The sequence below is a fragment of the Acomys minous genome (assembly GCF_964271855.1).
Source record: "Acomys minous genome assembly, chromosome: 1".
Classification (NCBI taxonomy): domain Eukaryota; kingdom Metazoa; phylum Chordata; class Mammalia; order Rodentia; family Muridae; genus Acomys; species Acomys minous.
This window is the reverse complement of record NC_140483.1, coordinates 4,033,466-4,053,286: the sequence shown is the minus strand read 5'-3', so window position 1 is coordinate 4,053,286 and position 19,821 is coordinate 4,033,466. Positions and strand designations below refer to the sequence as shown.

General features: G+C 42.0%; 1 protein-coding gene and 1 long non-coding RNA gene across 6 annotated transcripts in view; one reads left to right on the top strand and one right to left on the bottom strand.

The window, feature by feature from the left end:
- LOC311601368 overlaps nucleotides 1-19,821 on the top strand; it is a 128,679-nt gene that overhangs the window by 11,895 nt on the left and 96,963 nt on the right. The gene's annotated exons all lie outside the window — the stretch shown is intronic.
- The window catches only part of DTL (denticleless E3 ubiquitin protein ligase homolog), a 37,522-nt gene continuing 22,488 nt past the window's right edge, over nucleotides 4,788-19,821 (bottom strand). For 4 of the 5 annotated variants that reach the window (XM_084788535.1, XM_084788538.1, XM_084788537.1 and 1 more), the window contains 4 exons: nucleotides 16,292-16,381; nucleotides 13,804-13,939; nucleotides 7,913-8,751; nucleotides 4,788-7,124 (listed from right to left, as the gene is read on the bottom strand). In XM_084788535.1, the coding sequence (XP_084644661.1) occupies nucleotides 7,026-7,124; nucleotides 7,913-8,751; nucleotides 13,804-13,939; nucleotides 16,292-16,381 (1,164 nt within the window). In that variant the 3' untranslated portion in view covers nucleotides 4,788-7,025. The remainder of the gene's footprint in view (nucleotides 7,125-7,912; nucleotides 8,752-13,803; nucleotides 13,940-16,291; nucleotides 16,382-19,821) is intronic. The other variant, XM_084788536.1, reaches the window with a different exon arrangement.

The following is a 19,821-nucleotide window of genomic DNA, read 5'->3' as shown; positions in this document are numbered from 1 at the left end:
TGTACATAGCGAGCATACATGTGTACTTTTTTCATGTGTGTATGCACATGTGTATAGAATCCCAAGGCTGCCATCAGTCTTCATCACGCCCTTCCATGTTGGCTGAGGTGGGGCTAGCCTCTGAACCTACAACTCCCCCATGAGACTAGTCTAACTAGCCAGGTTGCTCTGGGGGTCCTGTCTCTGCCTTCTTCGAGCTGGAATTAGAACAGGCTACAAACCCAGTTGGCATCTGCCAGTAACTTTCTGGGTTCTGGGGATCAGAGCGCTTGTCCGCATGCTTGAAGCACTTACTCCAGTAACGTACTGCGTCCTCTTTCCAGCCAGGTAATTGTTTTTTAAAGGCACTCCTTAGTAAGGTTCAGCAGCTGGCCCTCAAATACAGCCACACATAAAAACAGAGTTTTAATTTTTGGACAACAAAATGGCTATCCTAATGTCCTAGTAAAGCATTAAATTCATGTCAAATCCAACAAAATGTGCTCAGCTTGCCTATAACTTTTAACCAATCTCTAAATGGCTGGAACACATTATTTCAAGATTGAATGAGAAAACTGGGTGGTTGTCTGTAATATGGCATGGGTCTCCACAGAGCTCAGTGAGCAGCAGTGAGCAGGCTGAGCAGGCAGTAGCTCAGACCTTCTGCCAGGATTTAGCTCCAGCTTCCTATGCTAATTCAGAATGCAAGAGTGATTAGACCTTTAAAGGCAAAATCAGCACTAACAGAGGAATGGATTAGAGATATGGCTGATCTCATGTTTATGATGCTAATCTAATAGAATTTCTACAAGATGTAGGAAAAATCAAAATGGCAGCTGAGTTAAACAAGGCCACTTGAAAAAGGACTGTAAACAAGGTGCTCCTAGAAACAATGATTTTTCTAGAGATAATCCATGAGGATTCCAGCTTTCTGGAGCATTCACGAGCTATGGCAAAGGCAGGCATTGGACTAATAAGTGCAGATCAACAAGAGATAGGCAAGGTAACCCTTTGCTACCGAGAAATGCCCAGGGGGCCTCCTGCAGGCCCTGAAATCAAATTTGATTCAACAATTCCCTATCAGTGTAGAAGAAACTCATCCACAGAGCAATTAAAAGAGTTAATGCACATTGTTACAAACAGCACTACTCTAGAGGTAATCAAGGACACACAACAGGTTCAATAAATAGCACAAAAAAATTCAAGGGACCACAAAACAAACATTTTTGGTAAGCTGCTATAAAGGATTAGAAACCTAAGGTAAAAAATAAATGCCATTGGGATGGAAGGTTTAGTAGATACAAGAGCAGATGTAACAATAATCTCACTAAAATCTTGACATCCAGATTGGACTCTTCAGGAGGTAAATAATCAGCTTCTAGGGTTTGGAACATTATCTCAGATAAAACAAAATGAAAGATGAGTTGAATGTATAGGGCCAGAAGGACAAATAGGAAATCTTTTTCTTTTTCTTTTCTTTTTTTTTTTTTTTTGACAAATAGAAAAATTAAAGCCTTTGTGACTAATATAGGCATGAATTTATGGGGATGTGATTTGGCTTCTGAGAAAATGTTAAAAAGCCATTATCGAGAACAGTCACAGACTGTCCAGGTTGTCCATAAGCAAGACACAACAGGTGTTGGTCTTTTAAAGGCATCACTGCCCTACCTTTAAAATGGCTAACTGACAAGACTGTACGGGTGGATCAATGGCCCAAAACACAAGAAAAACTACAGGTGCTAGAACAGCTAGGATAGGAGCAGCTGAATGGTCAACACATTGAGGCATCTACCAGCCCATGGATATCCATGCTGGTTATAAAAAAGAAACCAGATATAAGAGCCATAAATGATTCAGCCAATGGCCTCTTATCAGCCTGGAATCCCATTGCCTTCTTTACTACCTAAGTCATGAACTTTGACAGTAACTAAGAGGTTGCTTTTTCACAATCTCTTTGCATGAGCACGATAGGGAAACACTTGCTTTCTCAGTGCCAACTTCTAATAACAGTGGTCCAATAAAAAGGTATCACTGAAAAGTCTTACCATAGACAGGTGTGGTGGTGCACACCTGCAATCCCAGCACTCCCGAGGCAGAGGCAAGAAGATCACTGGGAATTCGAGGCTAGCCTGGCCTACAAAGTGAGTCCAGGACAGCCAAGATAACACAGAGAAACCCTGTCTTGAAAACCTAAAACAAAACAAAAATAAAACCCAAAACAAACAAACAAAAAACCAAAAAACTAAAGTCTTACCAAAGGGATGTTAAGCAGTCCTATCTTGCCATTAGAAATAATCTGTAAACAGTTTCCTCAATCTACAATTTACCATTTTATGGATGATATCCTCCTGGCTGATAAAGATGCAGATACCTTAGACACAATTTTTATAAAGTAAAGAGAATTTTGCCTTGCTGATTATAAATTGTTCCTGAAGAAATAGAGATTCTATCAATTACCTAAGATGTAAGAGAGGTTTGCAGACACCTCAACCACAGAAAGTACAAACCAGGAGAGACCAATTACAAACTCTTAAAGATTTTAAAAAATTGCTAGAAGATATTAACTGGCTATAGCCCACAATTGGACTAATTACTCAAGATTTATTTCAAACCTTACAAGGTGTTAAGGACTTAAATACTCCAGGAAAATTATCAGCTGAGGCTGAGAGAGAACTGGCTCTGGCAGATATTACAGGGTGTGCATGTGTATTGCCTGGATCCAAAGCTAGACTATTTTTCTTATTTTGCTTTCTACTCATTCACCCATGTGAATTCTTATGCAGAGAAAAAAGTAGTTTTGTTTTGTTTTTTTTTTTAATTATTATTGGTTTTTTGAGACAGGGTTTCTCTGTGTAGTCCTGGCTGTCCTTGAACTGAGATCGCCCCCCCCCCCCAGATTGATTACACAATGCTTCTATTAACTTTGATGAATTTTAAGTTTTTTTTTTCTTTTTGATTTTTCAAGACAGTGCTTCTCTGTGTAGCCTTGGCTGTGTGTCCTGGACTCACACTGTAGACCAGGCTGTCCTCGAACTCAAGAGATCCTCCTGCCTCTGCCTCCTGAGTGCTGGGATTAAAGGTGTGTGCCACCACACCCAGCTAAAAAAGTTTTTAAAAGGATTTATTACATATATAGCATTCTGTCTATATGAATGCCTGCACACCAGAAGATGGTACCAGATCTCATTATAGATGGTTTTGAGCCACCATGTGGCTGCTGGGAATTGAACTCAGGACCTCTGGAAGAGCAGTCAGTGCTCTTAACCACTGAGCCACCTCTCCAGTACCCGTGGGTAATACTATTTCTACTGCCCCAAACCCTAAGATATAACCGACCAAAAAAGGAAACCCCCAGAGCTAGGGGTGGGGCAGGGTTTTGTTTTGTATCTTTCCAGGAGAATAAAAACATCTAACTAAGGAATCTGGAGACCACTGGGCAAATGAAACATTCGAAGAAAAAGGACAGATTATCAAGAGAAAATGGCACAAGGAGTAAATTGGCCAAGTGGTATCACCTACCTCCATCTGGTCTCTGCTGCCCTCTAAAGACTTAAGTGGTAAATGGTCTTTATGTGGTCCCAATTCAATTAAAAATTAAAGCTGGCTTTGGGGCTGGAGCGTGGCTCTCTCCTTTAAACCCATGCATGCTTGTAAAAGGAAAATCCAAAATCTGTCTCATTAGCAGAAGAGCCACCTGGTATGGGACAGGGGAAAACAAAAGGAATTGTTCTATTGGCACTGATCTTGTTTGGTGTGGTTCAGCCTTAACGCAAACCTTTAATCCAAGAGCTTCCGGTACACAGGATTTAATAAAATTAACCCTAGGTCAAGCAGCGGAGCAAGAAGTTAGCTGACAGGGATTAAAGAGTAGGAGGGACTTTGAGTTGAAGGGTATTTAAGACAGTGCGAGTAAGAAGAGGCTTTGAGCTCTGAGCTAGCCAGCTAGCTCGCTGGCTTTGGGCAGTTAACGCTTTGGCCTTTTACTTCTGAGGTCAGCTGGGTGCTTTCTCCGCCTCTTTGAGCTAGCAAGTTTTCACCCCAGCTTCTGGCTGAGTCTTTATTGGTAAAATTGAACGTTTGGGTTTTTTCTTTTTTTATTTTTATTTTCAAAAACACCTAGCACATTATCAGCAGCTTCATTCCCCAGTGGTGTGTAACTCCCGCTACCTTGTGAAGACTCAGCTACCTGGCCTTTGCTCTGACAGCAGTACAAAGGAGTCTGACTCTTTGGGATTAGGAAAGGCTCAAAAAGCCTCAAGAGCATGATAGGCTCTCAAAAGCATGTTGAGTAGACATGCAACCTTTATAAGAACATGGTCATAGGTTTAAGAAAAAAAAAAAAAGGCAGCTGGAGAGATGGCTCAGAAGTTAAGAGCCTGGCCTTCTCTTCTAAAGGTCCTGAGTTCAATTCCCAGCAACCACATGGTGGTTCACAACCATCTACGGTGAGATCTGGTGTGCAAGTGCGTATGCCCGCAAAACACTGCATACACAATAAAAGAATCTGAATAGCAAGGAGAACATATGATGGTCAGAAGACAATTTGTAGGAGTTAGCAGCTCTCTTCACTAGGTAGGTCTTAGGGATAGGAGCGCAGGTCACCAGGCTTAGTGAGCCATCCTACCAGCCCATGAGTAGCAGCACAAAGACACACACACACACACACACACACACACACACACACACACACACACACACCTCCTATCTACAACATACCCAAAACTCTTTTGTGCTTTTTTTTTTTTTTGGCTTTTTGAGATAGGGTTTCTTCAAACTAGAATGCCAAATAACCCAAACCACCCTAAACATTCAAGGTTTGATGAAGTAAGGTGTTTATTAGAACCTTTTCAGTTTGAACTAGATTATACCTTTGGAAACAAACACATTTTACTCCATAAGCAACCAAAAGGGACTCTTAGATTATTACTTCTTTTTGTGTGGATTGCTTCCAGGCCATTGTAAAGTGCTTGGGAAAGAACATCAGGTAAGATAAAAGGCTTATTATTCAACGTAAGCGTAAAGTCTGATACTGAAAAAGAGGGCAGGGATAATGACTACTTTGTTACATGTGACCTCTGACACCCATTTGTGGTACTAGTTTTCCAAGCAGAGCCTGCAGTTTCTGATAGCCACTCGTCTGCTTTACTGACCATCACTACTGGCTTTCAAAGCAGGAGATATCCAACACTATAGGCAAGTGTGCATCAATAAAAGTATTTTCTTCCTGCCTAAAAAGCAAACATCACTGTATAATCCTCAACACTCAGCTAAAGCTGTGTGTGTGTGTGTGTGTGTGTGTGTGTGTTTTATTTAATTTTATTTTATGGGCATTGGTGTGAAGGTGTCAGATGTTGGAGTCACAGACAGTAGTGAGCTGCAATGTGGGTGCTGGGAATTGAACCTGGGTCCTTTAAAAGAGCAGGCAGCGCTCTTAACCACTGAGCCATGTTTCCAGCCCGCAAAGTGTGGTTTTGACTGTAATCTGACTTCCTTTACAACCCTCTACCACCACACTCCCTACTTCCCAAAACAGGGTTTCTCTGTGTAGCTCTGGCTGCCCTGGACTTGCTTTGTAGACCAGGCTGGCCTCCAACTCAAGAGAACCACCTGTTTCTGCCTCCTTTAATTTTTTTCCCCTTGAATAAAACCACAGAAAACCAATGCTTATTACTACTTATTCAGTCTTGTAAGCTTAATTTACAATCTCAAAGGAATTAAAGTTTTTAATAAAAGATTTAAAAGAAGAAATAAGGTTTAACCAGTCCCCAAGGATCTGAATGAAACAAAATCTTTCATAGCTGTAAAGAAACACTTTCCCAGAACATAAAGTTTCTTTTCGAGAGGATGCAAAGGGAGATATAATAATGGTCATTTCATGAGGGCTGGCATGTAGCATTTTAAGGGAAAGGTTAAAGTATTCGGAATACTGTTTAGAGTTCACTGACATGCTCTCTGCACCAACCATCTAGATAAAGTGCTGTGGTGTTTGGGGTTGTTTGTTTGTTTTTTTGCTTACCAATATACTACAGAGCCAGTGCCTTTTAAAACAAATAAGCAAAAATAAAAACAAACCAAAGCTTATTTTCCAGGTTTTGGATTTTCAGTTGAGCACTACCATCTCTTATAAAAATACCAGTAAGAAATTACTTCATTTTTTTGAGACAGGGTTTCTCTGTGTAGCCTTGGCTTTGTAGACTAGCTCTGTAGACCAGGCTGGCCTCAAACTCAGTGATCCACCTTAATCTTAAAAATCTGACAACATTAAAAAACAACCAACCAAAAACCCCCACACCCCAGAGAACTACACCTAAATGTAAGGTTTGGTTTTCATTGTATACTGATTTATAAAGCATCTCTCTAGAAAGTGCTCAACTCTCCCCCAGCCTCAAGACGATGCTGGTTTGTGATAGAAATCTAGTACAACATGAGGGACCCGAGGGACCTACACAGCTTTCATGGAAACAAAGCCAGCTTTCTGTTGTTTTCTCCTTCCAACTCTGTTTCCAAAGAGTTGACATTGACCAGTGCATTTAAAATAATCATGACCTCAACTCAAGGTACTGTATTTTAACATGGAAACAATATGAATGTACACATATCACATTTTTATACAGTTTGAAAAACACAGATATAAAAGTATAGTGAGCATATATAATTTCAAATAAGATCATGCTTGTTTAAGGCATCTTCTACAGGATGTCTTCAAACTGGCCTTCACAGATGGACCGTGTGCTGGACTAGCAGATCCTGTCCACTACACGCACATTCCTTTCAGGATAACAAGAGGCACGCCTTGCTTTCTGCCTCCGTGAGCTGGATGTCATGACCACAGACTGCTAGAAAAGGCTGAGATGAGATCACTGCATGAAATGGAAAAGCACTCACCCTAGGTAGTTGCGTCTACACTGGAGAGTGGGACATGGCTAGGCCTGCTAAGGAGTGGACGGACTTTTTCCAAAATAAAAAGATGACCATTTTCCTAAAAGAATTATAAAGTCTTTTCTCATCTTTACAGACCCAAGTTCAGTGAGCTTTCATATTAGAATCTATAACTCAGTCGAGTGCTCAGGACTACAGAAGTCATCTTGAGACTTCCTACGAAAGTACGTGCAGATCTTCCTCATGGAGCTGGGAGTAATGGTGACCTACAAGAGAACGGAGAGTTAGGGCTTCCCGGTTACAGCTCTAAGTCCTCGCAACAGCGCCTAGGCTCTAACTGCCATTCCCTAGCCAGATCAAAGCCCGTCCCCTCCATTAATAAAGCAAACAGCATCTGTGTATTATCTTCCACTAAAGAGCATTTCTATGCTAAAGAAACATCAGGGTTTTTTTTGTTTTTGTTTTTGTTTTAAACTTTTCAAGACAGCCTCTCTGTGTTAGCCTTGGCTGTCCTGGACTCACTTTGTAGACCAGGCTGGCCTCAAACTCAGTGATCCGCCTGCCTCTGCCTCCTGAATGCTGGAATTAAAGGCGTGTGCCACCACCACCTGGCCTTAGAAACATCAGTTGTAAAATGGTGGCACCCCCACACTCTCAGCACCTGGGAGGCTAAGACAGGAAAACCCCAAGTTCAAAGCCTTTGGGGCCAGGCGAGGGGGCACATGTCTTTAATCCCAGCACTCAGGAGGCAGAGGCAGGCGGGTCGCTGTGAGTTCAAGGCCAGCCTGGTCTACAAAGAGTCCTGGACAGCCAAGGCTACGCAGAGAAACACGGGTGGAGGTAGGAAGGCATGCTGTGTACCAAGACGTTTGAACTGACATTCCAGATGGGGAGAAACGGCTTTAGTGAGCCAAGCAGTAAGACTGAGGAGTATGAGCAAATGAACAGTTAATGGAGTAACAGGGCTGTCAAATAATTCAGCACAAAGTCCCAGAGCTGCATTTGGTCCCTTTCAAATAGGAGATGTATGCTCGCTCCCACACAGTAGGCTTACCGGGGCTGGTGATGCCTTTCCACTCTGTCTCCTGGAACTGGGGGTCTGGGATGATGGAGTTCGAGGAGATGAGTTTTCAGCCTTCCGTTTGGCGGCCATGGCCAACAGCCAGTTCTTATTCTCTGGGGAGCTATTCTCTTTGCCTATCACTTCAGACCCTTCCTCACAAGGTCGCAGAGGAAGAGGCAGTGGTCCACAGCCCTCGGGAGCATAAGGACTAACAGGAGAAGGAGGCTCTGAGATGCTTGTGTCAGCACCTTCCATCTTGCTTGCCTTGGTAGGCCCTGCAGAGTCCTTGCTAAGGGCTTCCTGGTTGCCAGAGAGGCAGCAGAGATCCAAATGAAGACTCTCCTCCACTTGGCCATCCAGCTCAGTGACACAGTTGCAACTCTTCACACACTTTTGTTTCACACTCTCCAGACAGCTCGAGTCTAGACGCCTCTTCACTCTATTTCTAGACTCAGAGCAAGCATCTGCGTGTGACGACTTCAAGCTCACAGGAATGAGGGCTTTTCTTGGAGATGGGATCTTTGTCTCAGAAGCAGGTGGAGTGACGGGTGGTGATGAGGAAGGTGTTCGGGTCACCCAGTTTCTCAGTGACATCTTGAAAGATGAGAGTGGCTTGGGAGACACAGAGGAGGCAGAGCCTCTTCTGCTGCCTGGAGACCGGGTCTTGGCAGGAGTGGTTTTGACTGAGAAGGTAGGGGTGTTTGAAGGGAGAGGGAGGTCAGCAGTGCAGCCTGGAGTACAAGCTGCTGCTGCTGCTGGAGAGGAAGTGGACGGGCTGCTCTTGGCTCTGGGCGCTTTGGCAGGAGTGCTCTGGCTACTTGGTACGGTTCCTGAAAATGAGGAGAAACACGAAAATAAAGAAAAATATGCACAGTCCTTGAATTCTCAAGGGAAGTTATATGTAACACCATCTAACAATTGTAGTAAGCATGATGTATGATTATCCAGAGCCTCTTCTGATCACATCCCTCAAATAATATCTCCCATTTGCTAAGCTGCCCTTCTCATAAACCCTTGGTAATCAACATTGTACTCTGCTTTTTTGAGATGCATGACTGGTTCTCTTGGAGGCTAGAAATGGGTGCCCGATCCCCTGGAACTGGGTGTTAGGCATCCAGGTGAGTGCTTAAACTTGAACCCAGGTCTCTGACAGAGCAGCCAGTGAGTGTTCTTAACCACTACTTGCTGCTTTTCCCAGAGCACTTGAGTTTGTTTCTCAGTACCCACACTGTACCCGCACCTGGCAGCTTACTAGAGCCTATTAACTCCTACCCTAGGGAATCTCTGTGTGGGAAATGGCACACATGTGACATGTAAGATTAATCTGTAAGACATACAGATTAAAAACAAATCTTAAAACACAAGTTTCTAATATCTTTATGACAGAAGTAATAAGAAAAGAAGAAGGAGGAAGAGGAGACGGGGAGGGTCAAGTCTCCAGGGACAGCCTTGAGCTCTGTAGAGAAGGACTCTGAACCTTGATTCTCCTGCGTCTGTCTAACACCAGTTTCTTTAAATTCAGTGTTTTAGATTCTACATAAGAGAAACATCACGTAGTATATTTCCTTTTTATGCTTAGTTCTCTTAAAGGCTGGACTTTATTAGGGATGAACACCCCAGGTATGATGGAGCACACCTGGACTCCCAGGACTTACAGGCGGAGGCAGGAGGATCATGAATTAAAGGCCAGCCAGGATTACACAGTAAATCCCTTGTCTCAAAAAAACCCTGATTCCTTCCCCCAATCTAAAAACTGTCATTAAGTAGTATTTTACTGCTGACGTACAGTTTTCTTTATTCACCTGGTGACCTTGGATATTATGCAGAACTGCAGTGACTATGTGAATACAGGTGTCTCTTCCATGCACCAGTCCCAAAAGTGGGATTGCTGGGTCATTTGGGAGTTCTATTTTTAATTTTTTTTGAGAAACTGCTGTATCATTTTCCTACAACAGTGGAAATAACTTATAGGAAGAGTGGCAGTGTACGTCTTCACGCACACCTGTTAACCTTTTGTTTATTCGTTTTGGGACAGGGTCTTACCATGTTCCCAGACAGACCTTAAACTACAGATTTCCTCAGCCTTCTGGGATGACAGGTGTCCAACACCATGCCCTTCGACAGCTGAAGGGACTGTCATTGTGAATTTATAAAATCTGAATTTATGTCTTCCTGTTGATAGGTGGTGGCATCTGACATAGTTTTACATGCTTTTTGAAATGTCTTTGACAAATGTTTACTAAGAGCTTTTGCTAGTTTAAACATTTGAGACAAAGAAAGAAAGAAAGAAAGAAAGAAAGAAAGAAAGAAAGAAGGGAAGGAGGAAGAAAGAAAGAGAAATAAGTGGCAGCACACTAAAGAACAGATGTGATGTAACTCAGCACGTATCACAGTGCATTTTAACAGGAACGCAGGTTGTTAGTGGTATCTCAGTTAAATAAAGTGACACTGCCCTTTGTCTGCCCGCCTCTGCCTCCCCAGTGCTGGATTAAAGGAGTGCACCACCACACATGGCTGACACTGCCCTTGCTCTCAAACAGGAATGCACAGACCTAAAACGTGGCTCAATCACTCAGTATGTGCTCTGGGCACAGCCATCCATCCAACTCATCTTTTCACATCTGTGAAGTGACAAACATAATCCTTACAACAAGTGTTCCTATCAAGGTGATCAGCCTCAATGGATTTCCAGCAAATAGCTACTAATTTCTACAAGTCGATACTTGCAGACAGGTCTCCGGTATCCTTACTCCCCACACAGCAGTATTTCCTAAAAACTCTTACAAACTGATATTTCTGCTCTTTCAAACTCTAAGAGCCAATACTGTAATTTTTCATTTATTTTTGAGCTTTTCAAACTAAATAACAAGAAAAGTGAACTTAACGGAATAGTAGAACATGTAATCTGGGTTGAGAGCTGGCGCAGGGTTAGGAGCACTGCCTATTTTTGTAGAGGTCCAGGTGCAGTTCCTAGCATCCACACAGCACCTCACAACTGCCTATAACTCCAGTTCCAGAGGGTCCAACTCCCCTCTTCTGGCCATTTCAGGCACTGCATGAATGTAGTGCACATACATACATACATACATACATACATACATACATACATACATACATACATACAGGCAAATACTCATTTAAAAAATCATAAAAATATTTTTAAAAGGAAATGTAATCTTAGTTTTTTAAGTGCCAATCTTAGTATATCATCCTATCTTCTTTACTACTTTAGTCTTGCCTTGAAACAAAGTCTTTTAAAATTAAAAATAACTGTACTTCCCCCCCCCCCCCCCACTCTCACAAGTCTCAAAGGGTACTCGTGGGAACTGGTCTCTCAGGTTGTCAGGCTTGGTGGTAAGCCCCTCTACCCACTAAGGCATCCTGACAGCTCAAGACAGGAATTGCCCCCTTCCCCTGTTTCTCTATGTAATAGCCCTGGCTGTCCTGGAACTCTCTTTGTGGACCAGGCTGGCTTTGAATTCAGAGAACCACCTGTCTCTGCCTCCTGAGTGCTGAGATCAAAGGTGTGTGCCACCTTGCTTAGCTACAAGACAGGAATTTTATAAACACGTTTCCTTAAGCAAGCCCTTATACTTGTCTAAAGTGAATTCATCCTTCCAGTAAAATCACAGCTGGAATTTCACTGCCACAGCCACACATATGCTCCAGAACTTGACTATGGTCATTATGGCAGGAAGAAAGAAGCTATCATTGGCTGTACTGCTCAGGCCAGGCAGGTTGCTAGTCACTTTCTCCATTTAAACAGCCCATGTGTGTATTTGCACAGAAGTCTTTCTCTATCTGGTAGTAGAAATCAATCCCAGGGCCTTGTGGAAACCTGACAAACCAGACAAAGACTCTACCGTGAAGGAAGCTACAGCCTGTCTTGAGAACAAGCCCCGATCTGACCCTGGAAGTTAGTTCTCTTGAACTCTAGACTGCCCCAATGTTCAATAGCGTCTGTCTAGACAAGGCAGCCATTTGGCCCCAACCTTTCTGTCTTGTGCACTAGGAGACTGCTCATTGCTTTTCTCAACAGGCTATTACACTTTCCTCAGTTTACGTGTATTTTTGGCAAAATCTGCATGTTTCTAGGATCTGGTAATATTAACCCCATATTCGTAGGCTTCCCTCCCCCCAAAACAACTCTCCTCTCACAGGAGACATGGTTTCTCAGAACCCTCTTCTAGTATAGGCAGGAGCAAAGCTTACAGTATTGTTATTATACAGGCTTTGCATCTGTTTCCTAAGCTAAATAACGAGAGCAGAGGAGGGGGCTGAGGACTTAGTGTTTAGTAAGAATTATTAAACAATGTGACACTTCAAGGCTGCTAATGATAGGGTGATGAAAGGAGCATTAGAAAACCGACAATAATTATCCTGCTGCCTAATCAGAAGACAACAAACATGAGCTTGAACAAGTGAGAGTTCATTAACTCTGCAATTAGGATAATCATCCTGTCACTCACTGCCTAGACCAGAGTGTCTCTCAATCTCAGCTGGGTAACAGACCTACCTAGAGTTTTATGAAAATACAAGCAGCTAACCTCCACCCAAGGCTTACAAAATCCATGAGCAGCAAAGTCTAAATTTTTCAAAAGCTCTACAAGTGGTTCTGGTGCCTAGCCAAGACTGAGAATCTCGCCCCAACAATGCTGTGATCTCCCACAGAAGCAGTCAAGAGCAGTAAGCCATAGAGCAGGTGCTGGCTGGGAAAGCAGGTCAAAGGGAATAAGGCTAGAGCTGCAGTTAGTGCTAAGAAAGCCAGAGAGAACCTATTTGAACTCAGGACACAAGTAAATAACACGAACTTGGGAAACAATTCTCAAAACAAACAACCCAAGGCCTGTGGTTAGTAACAGCCGATCTGTTCTGGAAGCTGGCAAGCACATGTTACCATCACCTAACTCCAAGGCTGGTCTCAACTGGAACTGTACTTGCTGTGTTGGGTCCTAAAGGAGACACTTAGCAGACTAGCCTCTGCATTGCTGTGACTGGCCCGAAAGCACTTGAGCACTGGTTCTAACTACAACTTCACTTGAAAAAAGAGTGAAATAGCAAATTCCATCCAATTTAACAATGTTTTCTCCTGAACTTTGCTTTATAATAAAAACCCCTCAACAAAGTGATAATAATCAGTGTCTCATGTTTCCCCCCACTGTCCTGATGGGCCAGCCAAGTTGTTCCATAAGCTCCAGACTGCCAAAGTCAAAGGTTAGTTTATAGGTTTTCTTTTCCTTGGCACTTTGGGATCATCTGGTCAAATTCATACTTATCCTTTCCTTTGTCCACCCTGCTCCAAGTGTAACACCCTGCTGGGTCTCCTCTCTCTGCTCAGGTGGTGCCTGTGTGGCAGTCTGTGGCACTGTTCGCTCCTCCTCTAAACAAACACTAGTGTCAACAGCCCAGGCCCTTGCTCTATTGGCTTTTCTAGCTACAGCTATTTTCACCTTTATCACCTAATTAACCAAAAAATTACCCCCCCCCATTCTATATTGCAGAATTAACCCTCTAACTGCTTCCTTGACACTGCCCTTTGGGTGTAAGATAATCATTCTACATATTTCTACATATCTAATATTTCTATTGTCATTCACGAGTCAGTCTGTTTATATCTAAGATGATCTTCTGCTTTGTGTTAAACAAAACTACGAAGAGTGCACAGCACATGACAGTCCATTAGTTCATTACTGTGCTTTTCACAGACGATAAACAAGAGTCACGATCACAGTATTTCTCCTTAAGAAATGCCAAGATGGCGCCTTTCTTTAAAAATACTATAAAACAAGAACAAAAGAACAAACCCAGCCTCCCACAGCACACAGTAGGACTCAACTAATGAAACGACCGCCACCACCATAGAAAATGCATGTTATCCTTACCTGAGCTGGCTTTTGCTTCTTTTTTCTTCTGAGAAGTCCAACCCACTAATGCATGTTTATCACCCCCTGGTTTCTCATCTAGGCCTCTATTCAAGCGCCAGATTTTCAGTGTATTATCATCAGAGCAGGTAGCAATCTAAGAAGGAACCAGGAAGAGAACAATGAAGTTTCAAAATTCACAACAAAGTAAAAAGGAGGTGTGTCCTGAGGGCTCATGACTGGTGGCTTATTTTGTCTGCCAGAACATAACGCAACACAGATGATATGTGAATGAGCATCTACTTCCATATTTTGTTTTAGAGATTCTTTCTAAATTTCTAATGACACTTTAGTTTCTTTTTTCCCCTGTTTTTTTGAGGCAGGGTTTCTCTGTAGCCTTGGCTTGGTTTGTAGAGAACAGAAAAGAGCATTAGATCCTACGGAAATGACTTTATAGACGGCTGTGGGTTGTCAGGTGAGTGTTGGGAAGCGAGTCTGGGCCCTCTGCAGGAGCAGCAAAGGGCCGCTCCAACACACTCTCCTCACCTCTCCTGCAGCTTTACAATCCCAGGCTCATCTCCTTTTGGTCTCTACAGGAGATGGGCAACTCACCCTGTTAACGTGTTTTATGTAACTATTATGTGGTTAAGAGTCCCTTTTATTCTCCATCTGTGAAATGATCAATCGATACCTATCACTATTCCATTTCAACAAGTTTCTCCTAAATTCTACATGCTTTATCTCACTGCTGAAGCAACGGGAACATCTCCCAGATCAGACTAGCCTGCGACTGCAGCAGGCCTCACAAGTACAGAGCCATTCCTTGGAGATGCTTTTTCCGATAGGTAAAGGAGCAATCTGGAAAAAAACAAGTTCACTAGGCTGAAAGAAGTTAAAAATAACCTTTGCCCCTTTAAAAATATCTGACCATTCCTGATCTTGGTCCCAAGCCTTTTATGGGAGCAAAAACCCAGCTTGATGAGCTAGAGGCAAATGGACACTGATGCCAAAGCTATTCCCCAGCACTTGTTTATACAATTTCTCTATTTCAGTCACTAAACAGAAAGGAAAAAAGAACACACGTTCTCTTAAGTCATGGCCCCCAAGAGACTGGCGACTTTTTCCTTCCCTTACTGGGAGGCCAAAAGAAGACAATTTTCACTTCTCACCCCACAGCTACTCTGCAGTGGCAATATTTTTACTTATAGGCACCAACTGTACACATGCTCCTTCACATTCTTTTATTGAGAAACCCTTGAAAGCTGGACATGGTGATATATACCTATAAGCCAAGCACTGGGGAGGCTAGAGCAGGAATACACAAAGTTCACCCAGCAGCAAAATGTTCTCTATCAAAAACAAATAAAAATAAAACAACCTTCCAACCTGAACAAACAAAATAAAAATTTCTATTATCCTGGATTTTTTTGTGTGTGTGCAAAGTATCATCATAAAATGGAAAAACTGGAATTTAAACCAAGACTTCTCCTATTCTAGAATTTAGAGTTTAAAAAGGAGTGGAAAACTTTAAAAGAACAGTGCAGTCAGTCTTGCTGGCCATTTCTGAGTCTTCTCTCATAGCAAATGATAGTTGAGAAAAGTTGGCATAATCAACCGAATAATAAAAAGCAGCTCATCTTAGTTCATGACAGTGGTAACCATATAAGAAGCAGGCACTACATTAGAAATTAGATGGAATCCTGGAGAAAACGCCACCAGGGTCACAGCTGTAGTAACGACTTAGAGAAAGGTCTGTATAAGCAAGGAACAATGCTGTAAGTGCACAAAAGCCTGTTCTTGTACATGCTAATAAAGAAGACCTTACATGAAGCCAACCAAAAAACTGCAATAGGGAAACAAACAAGCAAAACCCAGGAGAAATCCATAGCAGCTCTGACACGCTAACATAACTTCTTGTTCTTTTCTTTTTTAAAGACAGGGTCTCTTGGTGTAGCCCCGGCTGTCCTGGACTCACTTTGTAGACCAGGCTGGCCTCAAACTCACAGAGATCTGCCAGCCTCTGCCTCCCGAGGGCTGGGATTAAAGGCCTGCACCACCACGCCTGGTCCTGCAATTTCATTCTATATTTAAGAAAGGGAATGACAGCTAGGACGCCTTTAATCCCAGCACTCGGGATTATCTCTATGAGTTCAAGGCCAGCCTGGTCTACAAAGCAAGTCCAGGACAGCCAAGGCTACACAGGGAAACCATGTCTTGAAAACGAAATAACAACAAAAAGCAAATAATAAATAAACAATTTTTTAAAATGAAGAGGAATGACTTAGTGAACTAGAAATCTAACTTTACTCTTTAGTATATAATGATTTCTCATCTTGGTGTGAAAAGCAGGGGAAAAGTGTGTGTTGTGTGTGTATGATACATGTGCGATATACATCCTGGATTCTTTTAAATGACCAAAAAGTCTGTATCATTTTCAAACAAACCTTGGGAAAATGTACAAATCTAGGACCCACTTTTTAAAATCAGTTTTGGAGATCCAGCCACAAACCTTGGTGAAGTCCGATGGACACCAGCACACAGACGTGACCTCCTGAGAATGACCCAATAGCACAGTCGGAGGGTGCCAGGGCATGGAAACCTGGCCAGACCAAAGAGAGCAAGTCAGCACACAGTGTCAGGGGCCCCATAGAGGCTGGAACTGTCCTATCTACGTCTCAAAGCTTTAAGGTGGTTTAAAGAAGTAGAGAAACATAAGTTCAACAGTCAAAGTCAAGCCTAGGAGTTCAACCAACAGGACAGCTCTTATTTCAATTAAAATGCAATTTTGGTGTTGTCCCTGAGCCACTGAGCTTTCTGGATGGAAGTTCAGTTCTGGGGAACCAGCATCTTAATACAGCCAGGAACAAACAGGAAAACAAGTGGATCCTGAAGGTCCCTGAAAGGGGCAATCAGCTCTTTTAGGATGAGAAAAGCCCCCCCAACCCCCAAGACATGCTGACTATGACCAAAATGCAAACTACGGTCCTTTCATTTTGAATTGTATAACCTTCAATTTTAATGAAGGAACATGAGCTGTAATTTACATTTTTTCATTAAAACTTTTCGGGGGCTGAAGAGTGGCTCAGAAGTTAAGAGCACTGATTGTTCCTCCAGAGGTCATGAGTTCAATTCCCAGCAACCACATGGTGGCTCACAACCATCTGTAATGTGAGCTGATGTCCCTTCTGGCCTGCAGGTGTACATGCAGACAGAACACTGTATACATAATAAATCTTAAAACAAAACAAACAACACCCCCCCCAAAAAACCTTTCAGTTAATCTGTTTGAAGGACAATATAAAATTTCCAGCAATCTCGACTCATTTTAATAAGTCTTTAGTTAGTTAAGAGAGCTCAGATTGTGAAGTACTGTATTTCCCATCACTTACAGCCAATTCTTTCTTTGTTTTGTTTTTTGAGACAAGGTTTCTCTGCGTAGCCTTGGCTGTCCTGGACTCACTTTGTAGACCAGGCTGGCCTCAAACTCACGGCGATCCACCTGCCTCTGCCCCCCAAGTGCTGGGAAAAAAGGCTGCCCTAGCACACCCAGCTTTACAACCAGTCTCCCCAGCGCTATCAGTGTCTTTTACAGCATGCAGGAGTGCCAGCATAATGAAGAGCACAAGCTCCCACTGCTATTATTAGTCCATGCATTTGAAAGCAAGGAGCTTGGCGAACACATCCTCTATCTTCCTGAGGCTCTGAATCATACATCATTTGCATCAAGGGGAGGCAACTTTGGGAAAACTATTTGTGACAATGACTAAGTCAGCTTAATAGATTCTTCAGATTACAGGTGAGAGATGACACTGGTTCATGAGGTTATCTAACTCAATCATTACCACTCTTATCTCTGCTACAAAGCAAATTACAATGATTAAAATGGAAAAAACAAAGAACACAGCCTAATTTGCCTTGTTAAGTTAAAGTTTAATCAATGTATTAACAGATAAGGCAGCCTTCCCTAATCTACATAGACCGTATTGCTTATTCCTACAGTGCCATAAGTCATTCTTCCACAGGAAAATACACTTTAGAAAACTTTAACAGATGGTTTCTTACTATCCCAGCAGTCAGGAATTCTTCCTTTCTGTTTGTGATAACCCTAGTCCATTCTGTTTCTTTTTACCCAAGACTCAGATGAAAGGAAGAGGAAATCCTCACGTCCTTGTGAGCATCTCCGGTAGAACACTATTTCTTTCTGTCACTCTATGATCCCCCCATTTCCTGGTTTCTGTACCACATTATCTAGGAAAGCTTAACTGTATACACAAAGAGTTTTAGGAAAAACCAAGTACGTGCCAGCAGATTGCACCTCGTTTTGTGCTTTTCTACACGGCCTCAAAGAAAAAGGGCCTTTCCAAAAACTTAGGTAGTAAAAAACCAGCATTAAGAGCAATAAAGTCAGTATTTATTCATTGAATTCATAAACCAGGTACTTTATAAAACATCAAGAAATAGGTGAAAGGCACCTCAAAAAAATTCACATGAATAATTAAGCATGCGACTTACCAATTTTATTCTTTGGGTATATACTGGGAGAACTTAAAATATGGTCCAGCAAAAACATACAAATGGTGACAGCACATTTTTAATAGAGTAAAAATTCCAAACATTTAAAATGACCACCAATTGATAAGCAGATAAAATATATGGTTTGCCTATAAAATAAATTATTCTAGCCAGGCATGGTGGCGCACGCCTTTTTCCCTAGCACTTGCGAGGCAGAGGCAGGTGGATCGCTGAGTTCGAGGCCAGCCTGGTCTACAAAGTCAAGGCTACACAGAGAAACCCTGTCTCTAAACACCAATAAATAAATAAAATTTCAGCCTTAGGAAGTAACAGGCAACATGCCTCAAACTGGAGAATGTACTAAATGAAAGCAAGGCACAGAATGCCACCTATTATGTGATGCTATTTATATGAAATGTCTCAAATAGGCAAAAATCCACAGAGAGAAAAAATGCAGCGTAGCAACTGTTAGGGGTGTGACATTGAGGAATTAGACAGTGGTGAAGCCTGCACAACAGTGATAACACTGAGCTGCATTATTTAGTGATGCAGGAGTTCCCACATGCTAGGCAAGTACTTTAACACTGTACTACACTCACAACTCTCAAGAAGACTATTTTCTCATAAATACTGAAACGTGTCCTGCCTAGGCTCACCTCAAACTTGAGATCCTCTTGTGTCTACTTTGTAGGTGCTGCAATTACAGGTGTGTACAACTATACCTAACTCCTAAATTGTTTTAATAAAATGGGGAAGGGACAAAAGCCAATTGTTGGTAAGTCTTTTGGGAACTTTGGTAAAGGCTTCTGACAGCCCAGGACTATCTTGAAGTATAATACTTACTCTTTGACTACTTTAAATAGGATTAACTTTTTTCTCATGAAACTCTAATGGCTTTGAATTAATTTTCATTCCAGTAAGTTTTAACATCAATTTATTATAAAAACCACTACCATAAGTATTTAATTTCATTTTTAAAAAGCTTCCTTTTTGAGTATGAAGAAAACTTTTAAAATTTAAAAAAAGAACCTCTACATTTTGGGTGGTCAATACAGAAAACTGTCCTCTTTCATCCTACTTTTAATGGAATGTTTAGGACACAAGGAATCTCAAGAGTTAAAATCATGAGGCACCTCTTGAAATAAACGGCTCTGACCTTTAGACCTCATAACGCACTTATGGTATTTAAGTGTACCAAAAAAATCCATCAGCACTTTACTCAAAAAAATCTCCTTCCTCTGCTCAATTGGAGACCAAATCTAATCTTTATTTCTGCCGTGAGATCATTTACGCTTCCTAAAGTGTCAGGCTTAGTGTTCTGCCAGTCAGTGGTAGAACGGCCATGCCAAATCAGTTTATTTATAGCCACTTCAATACTATTCAGTGGCTGTATTTGAAACAGAGGAAGAGGGGGTGGAACAAGGGGTAGGGGAAAAAAGGTAGATATGTTCAATGTTTGTATTTTTAGGCTGTTGGGCTTTCATATCAGAGTCCACAGATACTACTTTTCCCTTTTAGTGAGGAACG